This window comes from Athene noctua, chromosome 6 (assembly GCF_965140245.1).
Source record: "Athene noctua chromosome 6, bAthNoc1.hap1.1, whole genome shotgun sequence".
Classification (NCBI taxonomy): domain Eukaryota; kingdom Metazoa; phylum Chordata; class Aves; order Strigiformes; family Strigidae; genus Athene; species Athene noctua.
In genome coordinates this window covers 44355275-44375197 of record NC_134042.1, presented here as the reverse complement: position 1 = coordinate 44375197, position 19923 = coordinate 44355275, and the positions used below count along the sequence as shown (strand labels likewise).

The window sequence follows — 19923 nt, the reverse complement described above, 5'->3', positions numbered from 1 at the left end:
GACCGAACATGGAGATACCCGATACTCCATGCCACATTCAACTTATGCAGAGGTAACAGCTAGGCCTCCTGAAACAGTCATTTGACATCCCCTCCCTTTCACACATCCGCAGTCCAATGTCAGCTTACTGGTTCACGGCAACACAGTTGGAATTTGCTGTCTTGCTTCCTGGCCAGTGGGGATCCAGAGATGCCACCAGCTGATGCTGGGAAGCAGCACCCGACAGCTCTGGCAGGAACTCCTGACTGCTCTGTGGCTTGGGGAAAGCTGTCAGTCCTGAAGGTCCCCAAAGGCAGCTGTGACTGGAGATGACGAAGTGCAGTAAATAGGACAGACTGCAAGACAGTTTTCCATTAATTTTATCCCAAAATACCTGTCTGTCCCCCTGGGGCTATCCCTGTCAGGGTAGTCACCAATTTGAGCATCAGTGAGCAGGACAGTCAAAAGACCATAGGGGAATGTGCAACACAGACTCTCCACTCATGAATGAGACTTCAGCCCACTTGAGCTGCAGACATCTTGTGGCTTTAGAGGTTTGAAAGCCTATTTCACTTTGCTCTGATTCCTTTCCAAAACATCATGATTTCCAACAAGAAGCACAGGTTAGTATTGTCTTTCTGAAAGCAGACAGAAAAGTATGTTTCAAGTGGCTCAGTCACAGATAAAAGCTATCCATTTAACAGTGCAATAAAGGCTTATTTGTGCATTTTCGCTTTGTGTAGGGGTAGGGAAAAAAAAATAAATCGAGAATTCAGGTATGAGTTACACTAGTCTCATCTCAAACCTACTACCAGCAGATTGGCTGCCATCGATCATCCATCACAACACTGCAATTAACTGCGATTCAATGCATGAGTTGGACCAGCTGAAGCTTCGCTGGCTTGCTGCATCTTCAGAAACACAAAGGAGATGGAGAGCTGCAACTCTCCTGTGGGGGTTGGCCCTGGCCCCAAAAAGCCCCCAGTGGGAACAGCACTGACAGGGCCAGCTCTTGCTCCATGCTCCGGGCAGTGTCACACTCTGACCTTCACAGTGGGTGGGCTGTATCTTTGGGAGCTCGGCCAGCTGGCACGAGTCAGAGCAGCTCCTTGGCTTTCTCATTTATCAAGGCTGGGCAGAGAAGCAAGAAGCAGGAGCCAGCTGCCAAGATCTTTGCTCCCTTCTGTGCTCAAGAGTGGCTGAAGGTAGAAATTCTGGCTGTAAAGCTGCTCTTTGGGCACCAGGTTTCAAACTAGTGACATGAGAAGTACTGAAATGGGAAGCTCCAGCTGGGAAGAATAGTTATAAAAGAAGAAGGAAAATCTAAGAAAAAGTGCATGCAATGGCAAAGGCTACATTAAGTTGATAAGATTGTGTCAAAATCCTCAAAACATAGACAAGCATACAATTCCTCAACTTACGGTCAAGAGATACTGACAACCAAAAATAAAAAGGACACTAATTCAGCTTTTAGGCACAAGTCAAAAAGGACATGCGACCTTGCTACATTCTCATACTCAGGTAAATGTCAAAAGGAACGTAACCAGATCCAGAGAAGGGAGGAGAAAACCCAAAGCTCGCATGCTAAATGTCACAGACACACACACACGTTTTAACATGGGTGCCACGGAGCCTGCACACTGCAGCCTCGCTACAACAGCACATGCAGGCTTATTTGAAAGCCCATAAAGAGTCTGAAGTGATCACTTCCTACCATCCTTTCTACCACACAGGTTTGCACTTGGAATAATTTCCCCCCCGCTACCTTGCACAGCTAACCCTGCTTTTGCCAATTTCCAGCCCTCCACCCCATCCCCTCCTTTTTCCAACACAATAAACAGAAGCCATGACCCACTTTGGCAAGGCACCATGACACTGCTGCCTTCCCCAAAACAGCATAGATCAGAAATGGTTCAGATGCAAACATTCACATCCTTACTGTATGGACTTTGCCACAGCAGTATGCCTGGATCAGGGATTTAGCTAGTAAATAACTTCTCCTAGCTGGAAGTAATTTCCTGATTCAGAAGCACTTCTTTACTATGCTGCCGAGAGATTTGTGAAAGCGGCACTAGATGTTAATAATAAATCATATTTGTGAAACTTTAATTGATTTGGAAGAAATCTGCTCAGAGCATGGAGGATCTCTGTGGCTTTGAATATATCACACCTTGTACACCGTTGAGACTTGAAGGGTTGCTCCCATTTCCATTGTTGTCAGCTGGAATACCGCCACCTGCTTTAGTGGAATAATAATCGGGTAATACAATTCCGAGACTAAATTGTGCCTTTAGGCACAGCCTCATAAAAGGGGAGGTTCTTGAACCTATTAACAGCAAAGGTGTTATGACTCAGAGGCCAAATGATGAGTAATGCTTTCCCCTTGCTCCATGGGAACAGGCTTCGCAATCTGCATCCTGGCCTGCACCAGCAGCTAACTACAAGCCCCAGCACCAGCCCCACTGCGGCGCAGAGGGCAGAAGCAAAGCTGTGCCCACTGTCCTGCCCAGGGTACCGCTGGCAGGACACGGAATTTTCTCCCACAGAAATTCTGAACTATAAACCACAACTATTACTGCAGTGTTGCAATGTAACAGTTGAAATTTTCTACTGTGTTATTATTTTTAGTTCATTTCTAATATCCTTAATTTATATCATCACAGGCAGTTGATGACTCTGAACTAGAATCTAAAGACAAGGCATTACAATGGTGCACCACTGATATTAAAAGCTGCTGAGTGACCTTACAGAATTCCACTGTTTGCATAAAACCAGAGTAACTACGTGCTCACTGGTATAAAAAAACAAAATCTAAACATTGGGATTATTGACCAAGGAAACATCAGGCACTGATCTTGCTACAGGTAAAAGAATAAGTCAAATTCTCCCTGTATAGCTACGGCAGCTGCTGCAGGCCAAGTATGTCAACAATACTGATTTTCTCATTGTCTCCTTTACATATATAGTAGCTTCACCCACCGCAGCATGTCATGTTGAAAGAGATCTTCCATTTCAGCAAGTCAAAAGGAGCAGATGCAACTGCATTTTGTTGGCATAATCTTTGTTTTAAAAAATTGTACAAAACATTTATTAAGGTTGACAGAGACCTTTTCCTCAGCTATATATATCAGCCTCCCTAATGTTAACTCAGGGGCCATATTCTCTGACATTAATATTGAAAGCTTCTTCAATTTGAGATGGGTGCAAAGATCAATAAAATGACAGGATTAATGCTGGGCAATTCTGGAGATCTCAGAGCAAAAGTTTTGAAAATTATGTCCTTAAAATCATAGGCCTGAATGCCCTTGATCTCAGGAAATATGTTAGAAGTCAGATGAGCAGTTCTGGCTAAAAAGGCAGCAATAATATTTAGGGGCAGTTTTTAAAAATAAATTTTACTTAACATCTTAAAATTTATTTCAGGTTTGGTTTTTTTTTTTTCCTTCTCATGACCTTCATACCTTTAAAAAAGAATGAAGAGGGCAGGAAAGGTAGAAAAATGGCCTTTCTGTAGAAAAGTTTCTTAGTTTCAGAAGTTCTAACCTAAATATTCCCAGGTGCTCTGGGATTTAGAGATTGAGTCTAATTCCAGGCTCCTTTCTTTAAGAACTTGTCTATAATCATCGTACATATCTATCTCTGAAATTGCATCTGCATGCTTTTTAATTGTGAAATACCATCATAAGGATGTATTAGTCAAGAAAAGAATGACAGAACACAAGTCATGTCTAATCACTTATCCCCTCCACAAATGAGCAGTATTATTTTTATTGCACCAGTACCAGAATTCCCAACTAACACTAAGCTCTCATTTCAAACGTTCAGTAAATGAGAGTCTGTGCTGGTAAGAGTATAGCACACAAGTTATTACATGCAAATGTTAACAACTACACCAAAGAAGAAGAGTGAAAGTACAAGAGACTTGCATTTAGGTAAAGGTTACCCAGCCTTGGGGCAGGTGGATGAACTAGACAAACTTGAGGCCCCTTCAAGCTCTGGGTTTTAATGATTCATACAGACTCATTATGTGCAGGGTTTGCAGGTTTCAAATCAATCCTTTTATATAACCATAAAGGAAAAGTAGGCACTAGCAGAGCCAATAACTTCTGTAGGCTATTCAGTAGTCCTTAGTCATGTGGAAAGTTGCATTAAAGTTCACAGACTATATACAGTGGAGTCAATGGGGCACAGAGATCTGATATGTGGATCTCAAAACAGGACTGCTCTTCGTAAGCATAACTGTAAATCAGGACTAAACTGTCCTCCACAGTGACTGATTAAACATGACATGGAAACGTGAGAGGCTGGGGTTTTTTCTCTGCACTTTCCATTTGATCAAGTGCAGAGAAACAACACTTTAAACAGTGCATGCCAGAGGCTGTAAAAGCCCGGCTTGCAAGCGTGCAACAACCACATTTGAGTGGAAAACAATGTGGAAGATGCACTGTCTAGAAGCATAAACCAGTCTACATGAGCTGTTGAGTGTCAGATAAGATATCCACAGACATTACTACACTCCTGACCCTTAGAGACATTCCTTTATATTTTCCAGAGCTGAATGAAGCATTTCCAGAGACTCCAGCATGGCAACTTCTTTTCTGCACTAAGCAGTTGTTGTAGGGATGGGGCTGCTGGCATGCTATTCTGTGCCAATTTGCAGCTTTTAGCTGATTTGCTTCACTCATTCACCATAAAATCAGGTTATATTTAGTTCTTTCCACTGTCCTCATAACACAGCACATCCTTCATTTTGTTCTGCTTACATATATCTACTCTCATCTTCAGGGCCCCAATCCAGGAAAGCACCAAGCCTAGGAGGTCTCAAGGTGATAGGGACCAGATCCCACGGCTGAGGTTACAGTACTCCACAGAGTGGAGATGCACACCCGTTTTGGCACTGGCTGAGCTGTTTCCCACCCTTTCCTCTCGGATGCAAACATGCCTCTGCTCACATGTTGTCGAATCAGGGACAAGAGGGAGGCATCAAATACAGCAAAGACTACCTACAGGTGCATCTACTGTAGCATATTCAAGCTAAAAAGCTTTCAGAAAAGCTTAAAACCATCTCATTAAAAAAAAATACTTATCTTTATTTGCTAAGAAAACAAAGCTATGCATAGCACCTAAACAAACGAATGGTAATCCCCGGATAGCCCCCTAGCCAGTCAGTTTGCCTTGCAGGGCACTATCAGTCACAGATCCAGTTCAACTGCTAATCTGCCTCCCTGGGGAAAGACCCTTGACCTCAGGGGAAACAAGATCTGGCTCCAGATGTGAAAAAGGGCATGACATAAGAATAAACAAATTCACCAGTTGCCAAAAAAAAAACAAAACAAAAAAAAAATCAGAGAGAAAACAGTGGGGATCCCGTGTCTACAGTGTCTTGACCCATGGAAAAAGCAAACAGCACACTAATAAGAGTTGCTCTGTTAACAGTGGCTGTATGTAATTAGGAAAAGCATTCAGCTTCTGTTTTCATCATGTAATTTTTAATTGATTTTGCTGAAAGGAACTTTAGTGCTGTTTCAGTTAATAAGAGTCTTTCCTGCAAAACTGGTCTCTGTAAAAGACTTAAGTAAACCTTCCTAAAAGTGTCACAGGCTTATTGTTTGCATTGGCAGAGAATTAACCTGTTGCAAAAAACTCATTCCCTATAAAAGCCAACAGTCATGAGACACACAGCTGCAGACCTGATGGGTCTCCTACACTAAGGAAAGGTGATGATTTCACAGACTTGGTCAGTATCCAGCAATCTTAACAGATCCCAGAGGAGACGGTGCTTTTCCCTGTCATAAGGAGTACCACACACATGAAGGTGATGCTTTCAGGTAACACACAGAAAAGTAAACACTTCTAGTTAATGAGCCTATCTTATCTTCCCCCCCAAGAGCTACTGTTTAGTCCCAAGGCAAGACCTTGTTCTCATCTGGTTAACTGTATAATTATCTTTTGCCTTCCAAAGGGACCACGCAACCTATTAAACACAATCAAGTCACGGGACCTACTTAATGGTGGCTGGTGCCAGATCAGAGCATGAGGACTCTGTGCACACCATCCTACATTCAGAGGTAATGGAGCACAAGCAGACCCAGACCATCTCTAGAAGGGCCAGTTGCATTAAAATTATTAATACAGACATAAAGACCAGAATAAGCAAACTAGCTTGGGCCCTCAGGCCAAAACCAAGGTTCTTCAGCCAGCCAACCACCAGTCCTTCTTCCAAGCTCTCTATCCCAGCCTTTTAGCTCCCCTGGCACTTGATCAGCTACATTACCTACATGCTACACTGCCTATACCCTTAATGATGTATCTGTCACTGTGCTGTGCCGAGCAGTGAGCTGGGGCACACAGGTATCTCTACTACCCAACTCCATGTAAGCCAATCTTATAGTAATGTTACATGGAAGGAAAAGTCCTGCTTTCAAAATAAACCCTTGTAATCATTTACTATCTCTTTGCTTTTTAGAAGAATGAGTGGACTAGCTCACTTGCATTGAGTAAGCCACTATGCAATCTAATACTGCTCAGATGTGCACACTGTTTTGTTTTGTTTTGTTTCCAGCCTGCCAAGAAGCCAAGACACGTTTCCCTTACCCTGGGAATTGCTGAACTGGAAAGTGAAAGTCAGGAAGAGCTGCCTCAAGAAAAATAGTACATACAGACTTTAGATAAAAGTCACAAACCAATCTCTTTATCTGCACCAGGACCCAGCATACTATTTTCCTTTAGGAGAAAGCTTAAAGAAAGCAGCAGTGCAAGAACAGTGCCCCGTGAGCAAAGATTTTATCTACAATAGCCTTGATTACTGCCTAACATTTTCCTGGCAACATCCAGCATAAGCTGATCCCAAATATGTCCTTGTCCTACTCCTCTGTGGTTAGAGGTGCACAACACACTATGATTTGACGTGTTGAAAAGCTTGCTTTCATGGGCTGGATGCATTCTAGTCCTACCCCCTGTATGATGGGATAAGGAACCACGCTGTGCTTGTTGACATTTTTTTAGGAAGCAACTATAAATAGGCGCTGCTGAGTTGACAGATAAATCTCAGCTTAAGGCAAGACAGAGATGTTTCCTTGATAAGGCCAGAAAGCCATCTCTCATTTGCAGTGTTGTAAATGGGAAAAAAAAAAAAAAAAGTAAAACTGAAAGCTCTCTTTTAAAAAACCCCAAATACACAGACGTACATTTATGGGATTTCTATTCTGTCCAGGGCTTAGTAACAAAGAGCAGAGTTTCCTCAAAGTGTGAAGCAAACTTACTGAAAATTTCAGTTGCATCATGAAAACCATCCTATGAGAGCATCAATCCAGCAGTAAGCCTGGTTTTAATGTTAAAAAGTCACATATAACCAAAATACATCATCTGCCTCAGGAACCCCATTCTCACAGACTCACAGTAGCAATTGCAGAAATACTGCAGTATGGTTATGTCAAAGTGTTTATGTGTGGCCAGAAAAGGAATCAACAAGCACCTGATTTTTGCTGTTACCAGCATTGTCACCCCATGCCAAAGTGACACAATCCAGCTACTTCTCGATGAACTTTCACTGCCAGCTCTCAAGCCTCTCTGGCATTTCAAAGCAGAGAAGACCCAGCTTTTGGCAGCACTTGTGGCAAAAGCAACTTGACTTACCAGGAGAACACTCATTGTGTTGGTAAATGAAGACTCTCTCCTGAACTGCTTAATCTTGAAGGGCAAAAGTAAAAATACGGTATTATTATGTTTAAGTTTAGCCCAGAAGAAAACAGGGTATTCTAGGCCAGGATTGACACTGGGAATCCAGAAAGTATGGGGACATTGAACAGCTTGTGGCAAAATACTTTCTGGTCAGGTTTTTCCTGGAGTCTCTTCCCCAATGCTCCCAGCTTCCTAAGCAAGCATTCATATTCTGATCATAAAATCTCCAAACTCTCTTACACAAGTGCAGCGATTCCCTTCTGAGTATCTCCTTCCATCCTGCAGACTCCCTCCTGGAGCTCCGTGTTCGTGACCTGACAGAAGCAGCCTCAGCTCAGTACAGCCGCAGCCAGCAGCTCTCTCCCCTTACAACTTCCAGAACACAGTCACTCCAACTAATTTTAAAAAACCCAGTCATCCCCCCACAAATCTGCCGCATGCAGCTGAAGCTACCTGACTCCACGGCTCAAACAGTTTTCCAGCAAGTTCAAAGACCATGCAGTTGTTCAAGGAGCTTTTCAATTACTCCTCCAGTTTCTATCATGAATTACAGCAGCACTTGAAGAGTGCCAAAACCCAGAGGGATCGATTACTCCTGCTCTGTGACAAGCAGCAGGCTGGGAGGATGGAACAAGCTGTAAGCACAGTGGCATTACATTATGCACAGACACAGTTTTGCTGCTGAATGATTGACAATAACTACTGGATGTCACTATTTTAAGGATAATGTCATTTGCGTAATTATCTGGCAGGGTCTCTCTTCAGTGGCTGGCATTATTCACAAGGGAAGAATCAGACTGAAATCCAGCTGTAGAGTAAGTAGATTTGTTATTCTATGCAGACAACCACGGTGCTTTAGAAGCTCAATACATTATGGTATACATCACTACCGATTTTCATACTCTTAGGACCCAGAGAATATTAAAATGAAACTCCTTCTCTATTTCACTGTACCACATATATCATAGGTTTTTATACTTAAAAGTAATTTAATATTCTCTGTCCTCACCTGACCATCTGTTTCTTACTAGAGTTCAAGCTAGGAAGAGAAAGACAAGTTGCTTTTACTTGATCTGTCCGAAAGTGTCCCCTGCACAGGTCCCAGCCCTTTGGCCACTTTAATCTTCAGATATTCTGGATTTAGTGTTCAAACCCGGGTTTATCTGATACTGGAGGACGTACTACTAAACACAGAACTACATCACCTGGGTTAAACTATGCAAAGCCCCAAACCAAACAGCATTTGGCCCAACCCACAGTCTGAAATGGTACTAACAAAGCCTGCCTGTGATCAGAACTGGTCCCATCCTGGACCCAGTTGTGGGTCCCGGCTGTACGACTGTAACCAAGCAGCTAAAAGAGAGAGCTGACATTATTTTTTGCAGTGCTGGCATGCTGCAAGCAGGACTGAGCAGGACTATAGCTGACCATACCCACATATGCATGCTTTGCTGCTGGAACCCAGGTACAGTATTCCAAAGAAAACAACTGACTGTTCCTCCTTTCCAGTGCTCTGGGCAAGAGGATGCCAGAAGTGTTCTACAAAGCATGTCAGAAAGAAACTTTTCTGTACAACCAGACTGTCTCAGTGATGACATCTCCCTGCTCTAGCTGTCCTGTTCTACCCCAGAAGAGGTCTTGCTCTGTCCCATGCATATATGGGACGATACTGGTCAAAAGGTCATCTTGGCCAGGAGGCCTCTGCAAAGCAGACTGGCTGTCTGATCCATGCTGGCTGGTCTATGCCTTGATGACTGAGCTGACAGGAGAGCACTTTGGCAGTGCAGAAGGGAAAAAATATAACCCAACTGCCCCCTCTGAGTACAGAATAATGACAAATAAAAAAAGAGAGCTACGTATGGTAAATAGCTTCCTGAGAACAGCCTTTAGATCTGGGAGTGGAGGCTGACGCAGGAAGGCAATGATGCTCCAATCCTGTCACAAATGAAAAGATGTCAACCATGGACAGGAAGGAAAAACTCCTGCTGTAGGAACATGGCAGGAATGAACAGACTTTTCGTGGCTGAGTGACACTGGATAGGTATGTCAAATAGATAGGGATTAAACACAGATCCATAGCTAATAGAGACATAAAGAGGCTTGGGCGTAACCAGCACATTTTAGCCTTTAAATAATGAGGCACACAGTGGCAAAAGCAACAGTTCCTTGTGTTTTCTCCCAGAAAATCTGGAAGGTTTCACTTGATGCCCCTCCCTGTGTCATCAGTTTGACACATGCTGTCCAGCAGCAGGTCAGGCCCAAAGCAGCACGGCAGAGGCTTCTGTCAGTCAGCAGCTGATGCCCAGCAGCCAAAAGGCACCTGAGGTGCAGACAAGGGGCGGTTCTGGGGCTGACATAAACCAGCTACGTAAATTGACACCAACACAAAACCTAGCCCCTGTTCCTCAGAAGGAAAACCTGTTTTTCTATGTGCTTGCACATACATCATAGGAAAACCTTCTCTCTATTCAATACTGGCAGCCAGAAACTTCACTCCTTCCCGGAAGCTGCTGCTGCACCTTGAACAACGTGCGGGGTGAAAGTGGAGGCACTGTTAATCCCAGCTGACAACTAGTTCCTAGTGGGCACTAGTTATTTATTCAAGCAGAAAACTCAAGCTATCATCTCAGCCGTGGGGTTCAGACAAAGAGAATGAATGAATGAATGAATGAATGCAGAGCTCACCGATAAATGATGCCTCTTTCATGGAGAAACATAAGGGCTGAAATAATTTCTGCAGCATAGAACCGGGCCCGATCTTCATCGAAGCGACGCGACTTCTGAATATGGAACATCAAGTCCCCGCCATTTACGAACTCCATCACAAAGAACAGGCGATCCTTCACACACGCAAACACAACAGATATGAACAGCATTAATCACATCCTCTGTCAGGCTTAGAAAATTCTAAGTAAAACTATTATCTCCCAAACAAAAACAGATTAAACACCCATGAGACATTGGGGTGGAAAAAAACCCCAACCCAACCCAAACCAAACCTGACTTTTTCAGGAAAGATTAAGTCAATACCAGGAAGATCTGTTAGTATGTCCTTCCCCTGTACTCTTCCCAAAAATTTTGCCCCCAAGTAATTAAATGAATTAGGATTAGGCATATCAGTAGGTGTGTGCTCACCACTAACTGTCTCCTGGAGGGTTTCCCAAACTTTCTTTAGCCTGTATCAGCAGAAAATGATACCCCTGAGTGAGCACAAGATAAATCTGTAAAAAGTCACTTGCTCTATACTAAACACTGCAGGTCTCTAGGGAAAGATGCTCCATAATATAATGTGCATAACCAGACTGCTCACACGCTGCAGCTTCACCATGACAGCACGATGTCTCGAGGGTATCCCAACACTGTTCCTGGGGAATCTGCATTGTTTTCCAGAATGGGATTTCCTGTCATACGCTTGCACAGCAGCTGCTTTTTGGGCCCTCAGATTTTACCTTTCCTCTGATTAATGTTCAGAGACCTCTGGGTGATGAAGGAACTGATAAGGATAAAGCATTAATCGAAGTTTCTGCTGGGCAGAAAAGCAACCTGTTCAGTAAAGTTCACCTCGTTAACCACAGATGCTGGTCTCTGAGGTTTCTTTTTTGGCTTTGTTCTGGTTTTTGCAAAAGTCTACAGATAGGGAGACACTTGCTTAAGCTGCATGCTTCAACAGTCTGGGTATGAGTTTAATGCATGTAAAAGGAGTGCTCACTTAATTGTGAGAGGAAGGACACACAGTGATTTGTCACAAAACTAAACCTCAGAATTATTGCAGTCTGGTTCAGAAATTTCTCCTAGTAATTGTTTCAGGACATTCAGTATTGATTATTTCAGTTTTACTCTGAATATCAGGAACAGCAGACCAGAAAAGAGGCGTACAATTCAGTTGAGACCAGTCAGCCTTTTAATGGTACTATTGCACTTCTTTCCCCACAAGCCCCTTCCCAAGTCTTGACGTTAATCATCTACAAGCTAGTTTTAAACCCTAAGTTTAAGAGGATAAGCATTGTTACGTTCCACTTTCTGGCAGCCAGCCAGCTTGAAATGACTACTGGTATTAACATCTTGAGATGCACACAGCTGAAGAAAAGCAACCACGAATCCTTTCATTCCGCTCTGGACATCAGCAGGAAAGCAAATGGCTTGTGACACATGAGGACAGCTTGCCTCTTGTCATCATCCCGGGCTCTGCTCGACAACTCCTTCTGGGCTCCTTCCAGAAGCTAAGATAGATGTATTCCCAGCAATCTCACAATAACACTGCATGTAGCAACAAAGCCACATTTCAAGTGCTATCTAAGTCCACATAAACAACAATACTTCACTGTTTCACTCTGCCTTTATTACAGGGCAGCTGAAAGACACCCAAGCTGACTTGTCTATGGCAGCAGTGTAAGCCAGAGCAGCACAAACTCTGCAAATCCACCAGCAACCTTGGCTCTTCAGTCCACATCAGATCTCTAACACCACCCCTTCACTGCAGTCGGTTAAATATGCTTTGCCTACCTGTTCAGCAACCCTTCCTCCAGCCACAGCGCAGATATCGCCTCTGCCTTGCCAGTCAGGCCAGATTTTACATCTTGTTATTCTTTCCTGTCTCCTTCCTCACTGTTCTCTCCATATGTCACATGCTTATCTAGCCCAGCTTGTCCAAGCATCTCTTCAAGCTCATACTTAAAAAAGAAATCCCTCTTGCCAGATCTCCAACAGGAAGTAATTTAATTTACCAGCCACATGACGATGGATGTGTGTGTATTTAGGTAAGTAATATATGTAATATATATGCTTGTATAAACATGCATACGGGTAGGTGAACATGCATATATTTTCTACTCTTTCCTTAAAGGTGAGCTTCAGGGAAACAAAATTAACTCTTCCTAACTTAAAACACATATGTTCTGCTTCTCCAGTGCTGCCAAAACTCCATGGCCCATCTCAGATTTCTGGATGTACTTGTCTGCACTATGATCCTTAAAGGAAGATACTACTTCTTTCTCAAATGTTCAAGTGAGCACAGAAACAGCAAGCTCTAAAATTCACATTACTGCTGACAGGGAATTAGCAGCTTTTTGTTACAAACAGTCTTGCTTCAGTCTAACTGCAAACCTGAGCAAGTATCACTGCATGTGTTAGGCGGTGTTTGCAAGCGTAACAGCTAACACCTCACCTCCACCCATGGTCTCATTTCAGGCATCAAGCAGAAGCATGGCTTATTTAATTACTGAAACTCTTCTATTTAGGCCTAACAGAACGTTGGACTACCCAATATTTATTTTTTTAAAAAGAGGTCCAGCAAATTATCTGCCTGGTTTCCTAACAGTTAGAAATCCCATAGGGTTGCTGGCGAAAAGAGTAGGATGGGTATTACAACTTGTTTAGAATACAATATGTGTGTATTGGCCTGCTACTACCTGGCAACAATTATTAGAAAGATCAGCATTAATGACCACCCTCTGGGGACCAGGATCTGAAAGCCAAGGAAGTTATTCCATTTTTACTCTTAAGCAAGGCCATCAGCTCGCCAAACTGCAAAGGATCAACCACTCTCCCAGGAATCATTGAGCAGTGAAATAAACTATGATATTTTATGAAAAAAAGGGATTTGCAGCAGGCAGAGTAAGAGTGAATAGATAGCTTAAAAAGGGGCCAGGAAAAAGAAGTCTTAAACCAACAGATAGTTCAGATACCTACAAATTTGATGGGACCTAGAGTGATGTGACTCCTTTCTTGGGGACTAACAGCAGGAATTAGGAGGAGTTGAAAGCTGGAGTGTTTTTTCACAGAGCTTAATGCTGAAATCCTCACATTTCTATTTTTCTATTTTGCACTGCTCAGAAGTCTTCCCTGATCTGTTATCTCTGTTTGACGTCGGCAAAAGTAAGAAAGAGCATTTGAGTCAACAGGAAATACTGACGCGAAAGTCTTTGCAGCAGCAGCAGCCACATGAGGAAATCACATTGCACCATTTCTGGACTGGGATCAAGATGAATAAAGCCGCAGAACAATTGTTACTGGAAATTAAATAAAAACTTGGAGGAAACAAATAAAGTCTGTAGGATCAGGTGAGATTGTTTCAAGGCTGGCCTACATCTAGAGATTAGCCCTGCCAATTTCACTGCAAGAGAACTGTTTGGGGTTTTTTTAATTTGTTTAAGTTTCAGTTTGCCATCTGTATTTGTTCACCTACTAGCAGGGCAGGAGCTGTTGGAAGAACATACTATGTCCTAAGGATAGTGTTTGATAGCAATTACATATACCCCCTTTATTTATTTGTTGTCTTAGTGAGGTGTTGATGAAGCCTGAAGAGAGTCCCTGACTGCAAAAGCTACTGGGTGGGAACAATCCACATACTGGTTACTGCCCCTTGCAAACACAAGCACCCACTGAAATCTAACTCAAACATCACTTTAGCCCTTTGTCCTCACCAGCTCTACTAGAAAGCTATTTTGAACCCTCATACCTTTCCTCTTCATCATCACAGGCTGAAAACAAACAATAATGCAGATTTTATTAAAAGAGCATCCTTTCCCTCCCCATGCCCCCAAAAGGCCAGTGTGATAGCCAACTTCCACCCCCTTCTAGTTAAGAGTCATAGGTGATGTCCATGTACAACTCACATAAGACCAAAGACCTCTGAAGAGAGCCAGGGTGAGACTCTTATCTCTGATCACAGGCTTTTATGCTAAGTCAATGGGACTGGGCAGCACCATCGCTGTGGTTCAGGCAGTATGGAGGGAGAAGATGGAGAAAGACAAGTGTTTCCTACGTGCAGACATGCAAGAAGATAACAGCAAAGCTGCCTCCCTTATCTGCCACCCTACAAGAACTGCTGTGCCAAGGGCAGTGTGGAGGTCAGAGTGGACTTCTCTCAAGAAAGCCATCAGTGGAGGCTCAGGAGACACACTGGATAACACCAGTGGGGCCTCTCCAGCCCCCAGAACCACCAGGAATAGGCTCGGACAAACTGCACATCCCTGTCACAGCAGAGCTCTCCCAGACACTGCTTCTGCCCACACTGATTCCTCTGCAGGACAAGGGACTGAGCTGCCCCACCAAGAACACATCCCAGCAGTAATTTCACCCAAGCCTCCTCTTTAGCTGACAGCGTATAAGGCAGCATCTGGAGGATATGGAGACCTGGCTAAATGCTGTTTAGAGCAATGATCCAATTTCCCCCCGTCCTTCTCCTCCAAAGAAATAAAATTTAAAAAAAAAAAAAAAAAATTAGCCTGGCTTGGGAATTGTGCTAAATTTGCATTTCAGCTTTTTGGAAATAACTCATGCACACAACTCCTTAGAAAATCAGCTTTGGGCTCAATCTGAGTTTACTGAAGCCAAAGGGTTTCCCCAAGAAAATGGTCATTTTTCACTGTTTTGGCAGTTTATGCTTTGTAGAGCAGAAGGCAGGCTTTCAAAATTATCTCCATACAGAGACAGCTGTGTCAGTGCTTCCCAGAGAAAGTTTATTGTTTCCAAAAAGAGTAGCAGGGCTTAGGAAGCTTGCAAGCAAATTATTACAAGATAATTACAAGAGCTGGCAGTCTCCCTTCGTGCTCCCAATGTTCCTGTTCTCCCTTCGTGGTCCACAACCCCCACACAAAGCAATCTGCCTCAGATCTTGCTCGAAGCGTGCAAATAAACCGTGCTGTCTCAGTACCCAGCTTCAGAAAGCCACATGTCCAACTCCCCCAGCAGCGCGAGTGGCCATCCGTATCTGGGTCAAGCCATGCCAAAGCACAGGACCCGGAGGAAGAATAATAAACAGGTTTGTTTCTAATATTTATCTTCATAGGAGTAACACAACCATGAAGCGTCTTCAGACGCTGCTCTGTGCCAAAACGCCTCCCCTCCATACGGAGCCCCTTGACAAGGCAGTGCTGCATCCTCACGAGCTGCCTGCTGCTCCCCGCTAAGAGGTTTATAGGAGGGGAGGCTGCTCAGGGGCGTTACGTGTGGCAGCGTTTCAAAACCAGAGAAGAACACAGGTGTCATAAGAAAGGGCTCACCAAGACGGAATCACCAAAACAACCTTTGTACACACACGCACACACGTGTGTGCACAAGAGCTGAAGCAGATCTGATTAGCTCAGCCCCAAATTCCCAGACACCGTCAAAGCCCCACTCACCTGACCGCGATGGAGCAAGACACTGACTTATGCTACGTGAAGATTTGGTCCTCTGATTTCAAATCAGAATAACTACATCAAGCAGAGGAGAAGAAACACCTCCGCACCCTGATTGCTCAGCTGGAATTACATGGATGTGTTAGAGATGCTCCTTAAACATGGCCGCAGCGATCGCTGCCACGGCACCTGCCACCACTCCGCTTGTCGCCGCGGCCCGACTCCCGGACAGACACGGCGGCAGCAGAAAGGCAGCAGGTTTTACAGCCATCTGCTAGCTGACTTTTGGTGCTCTGTTAGCCGTTCTACCTTTCTGCTTCACTGACTGCAGAAGTAGGTGCCAGTCTCAGGAACCACTTCTGCCTAGGAGAAATCAAGCCGTGGCGAGGGACCATGCCACAGATGGCACATACAGCCCTGGGGCTATCGAGACGGGAGATCACTGTGCGTGGCGCCACATCTGAAAGGCTAAGAAAGGGAAGGTTTCTTTCTTCCACTGGTTTTGGGGTGTTTTTTAGCTAGAAGTGGGTGAATATTCAGCAAACTCAGGAAGGGGGTAAGGCATATGAGGCGTCTTCTCCAGGCTGGGAAGCTGATGAGCACACTTCTGAGAAGCACAAGTCACTTCCCCACACCAGGCTCATTTTTAGCTCCTTTAACAGAGCCACCAGCATCACTGTCACAACTATGACAATGGGGCAGTTGTCACCAGTTATCACTGACAACCGCGCTCTCCTATCTGACGCTGCTGATAGCGGGCACAGTGCAGGCTTCCCTAAGCCGCGGCAGCGAGGCACATAAACATCGCCTAGAGAACAACAAATTGGCTCTTGCTATTTGCATAAATAAACTCTGCAGGGTCCCTCGGGGTAAAGCCTGCCTCCTGCACGCATGTGTGCACAGCACGGTATTAACGCTGAGCTCATTCCAGAAGAGCTGAACAACGACAACCACAACCCAGGGCAAGCTGATGGGAGTTGCGGGTTCCCACCTGCCCCAGAAAAAAAAAAAAAAAATCGCAAATCTAACTACACCCTCCAAATTTCTGCCCCTGTTTTCTTAACCATGTGGTTGAAATTTCAAGCTCACCAGCTGGACAGATTTTGTAACACACAAATTCAATCGTTTCTCTGGAACAATGCATCCTTTGGGATATGCGAGTAAACCATACCTGCATCCTTCCATCTCATCTCCTCCTCGCAAGATTGTCTAATTCACAGCAGGATTACATGATTAGCTCATCTTATGACCAGAAACTTTTACTCAACTTACATGTAAAAGTCTGATTTTTATCACTCTTTCATTTGTAACTGTTCCATTGGAAAAAAAACAAAAACCCCAACTGGGGTTGAGGGGAAAATCACTCTCAGGTACTAGATCAACCAATTAAATCATGTACAAAAAATGTCTGTGTAATCCAAATTAAAAAAAAAAAAAAAAAAAGCAAGCCAGTTTGGCCACCATTAAAACAAAATATCAAAAAGATACAGAACAAATTAAAAGAAAATTAAAAGAACAAATAAAATTAAATTTTCCCCTCCAGATCTTTTAAAATTGCATAGAAAGCTACATAAACACTCCTTCCCACTTGAAAGATAAAAAACAAAGAGCTGAATGAAATTAGAGGGGAATAAATTAAGGAATAAGGAACTAGAATGCATCAAGCTGTAGACATCACCTATTAATCAAAGATTTATGGGACATCTGCACCCCTCAGCTGGCTGCTGGTATCATTGTATATCCGAAGAGCATAGCTCTGAAAAGATCGCTCTTTTTACAGCCTTCAGTTCAGAAAAAAGCTACTGGAATTGCTGTTTCCTGTTTGGAGTGACCAACTTGAGGCAGCTCTAGCCTGTTTTTAAAAATACTGAACTCTGAAGTATGTGCTGGCCTCAGACTGTGAAGGGGAAGGCTAGAGACCTCTACAAGCTCAGCCAAAGGTCTTCAAGAAAACCAAAAGTGCCAGAACACCCAAAGGCTGATTGGAAACAGCTTGCTATGAGGGTTTTGTGGATCCATCCCCTCACCTTAAATATCATCTGGAAAGCAATACAGATGCAAAGAGACTGAAACCTGAAGCACCCCTGGGTCATACCTCAGGTGGTTACCTCTTCCCAGAGCTACCCTACCTTTCCACACACCCCCCCCCCCCACCCCCCTCCTCAATACTGACTGGCACCTGCTTGCTCAGGCTATTTGTGTCTTGGTTCCACTTTGACCCCTTTTTATGTCACAATTTCCCCTATTTGAAGTCCAAAGAAAAACAGTTTCACATACTGTGGCTAACCATAAGCAACAGCATCTCCTTCAGCTACCCTTGCACTAAACTCGATAATTTTGCTTAACAGTTACAATCTCTCTCATAAGCCGCTGCAGATGGAGACAGGCATTTTCTCAGCTTCATAAAAATGCAAGTATCCAAAGTCCCTCAACAACCAGGGGTGGGAAAGTTATGCTCAGGGGCTACAACAAGATGATGGCAGCTAACCCTTCAATTCATATTTTCACTTCAGCTCGTGTCACCTCAATGTGCAGCCTAAGTGTGGGCACCCAGTGTTTTCAGATAAAATCAGAAACGTCACTCTGGCTACAAAAAAAACCCTGACCCTGTATGTTCCTGCAATTAAGAGACCACCACAAGGTATGCATGTCAGAGAAAAGCCGAGCCTTTCAGACTGGGCTTTGGAGGCCTCACTCATCTGGTTTACCGGCAACTTGTGTCGGCAAAGATGTCATGGGGTTTGGGTGGATGTGAACACTGCAAAACCGCAGAAAAACGCGGTTTTGACCAGTCTGCCTTTATTCAGTGCTGGACAGGACAGGAGCCAGAGAAAGGCAGAAACCAACTGCCCCTCCCATGGTTGCAAAGCCAACATGAGGGCACCGTGGCACACACCTGCAGAAGCTGCACCAGAGAGGGAAGGTGAGGAAAGGAAATTCCCCTGTACCTCTCTGTCCAACAGCCCCCCAAAAAACCTAACTCAGTGCCTCTGCCTCAGGGGCCCAGGTAAAGCACAACTCAAGGTCCTTCAAGCCTGACTTTGGAAGGACTCTGCAGCAAGCTCCCAGGAGGGCACCTGTGTTTATGTTCAGAAGGCATCCTAGACTGTACCAAGCTCTTTTGAAAATGCCAGGCCTAGAAACAGGATGTCCCCATCAGCATGTTTGCTTGATTTTGACTGCAGCAACAAAACTGAAGTGTGCACTGGTCTTCCAGCAGAGTGGCTTGAAGCTAACAAGTCTCAGTGCTCAAGAACAGGGGAAAGAGTCTCAGTGCCTGCAGAAAAGCATCCAAGAATTGCACTCGTCTGTCGGGTGTATGCACATATGGAGTTGTGCCTCCCCGACGTGCCAGAGAGGGAGGGCTGGGTGTTTAAAACCTGGGAGGTGATCAAAGCTGTCCTCTCTGCTCCCAAGGGGCTCCCTCTACGCGCCTTTCAAAGAGAACATCAAAGAGGCTTCACTGCTTCCTTACCACCCACCAGCAGCCTCCAAGGCCTGTGTCAGGACGCTTGTTCATCTAACCAGAGCCCCAGGAAAGCTGCCACTGCCCTTCCAGCCTTCCTCACCTCCACCATGCCAGGCTCTGCCCCAGGGCTGCCCTGTGCTCTACCCATTTGGTGACAATAGAGTGGCTAATGGACAACCAGGCTGGAGATCCCCTGGAGGAACCACAACTAAGGGACTCCCCTGGACATACAAGGGCACCTTGACCTCTTCTGTGGCATCTAGGGACCAATGGGTGGGTAAGCAGCCAGCCAGCTGCCACTGCTCAGTCCCACCACTTTGGCTGGTGGGCCCTCACTTGAAATTACGTCCTCATCAAAGGCTCCGGGTTAGCACTTCTACAGGCTCATCTCTCTAAACACCTGGGTGATCCATGACAATGCCCACGCTGACCCTGGGAGAATTGCTTAAGTGCCCCAAGAGCCAGCAGAGACATGGAGAAACCTCTCCCTTCCATGTCAAGAGCATGACATCAGCCTGCAGCTTGTAAAGGGAGCAGAAAGCTGCGTGCCGGACAGCAGGTTGCCCTTGTAAAATGGGACCAGTTCAATGATTATGCTCCCCTGGAGGCCCTGTGCCAGTCCCTACTGGCTTCAATAGCACCCCTGCTAGCTATTATCTTGGAAGGACACTCATT

The 19923-nt window shown here is 44.5% G+C and overlaps 1 protein-coding gene across 1 annotated transcript in view; it reads right to left on the bottom strand.

The window, feature by feature from the left end:
- The window catches only part of PRKCH (protein kinase C eta), a 120417-nt gene that overhangs the window by 36613 nt on the left and 63881 nt on the right, over nucleotides 1-19923 (bottom strand). The window contains exon 10 of the mRNA XM_074909323.1: nucleotides 10345-10499. Within this exon, the coding sequence (XP_074765424.1) occupies nucleotides 10345-10499 (155 nt within the window). The remainder of the gene's footprint in view (nucleotides 1-10344; nucleotides 10500-19923) is intronic.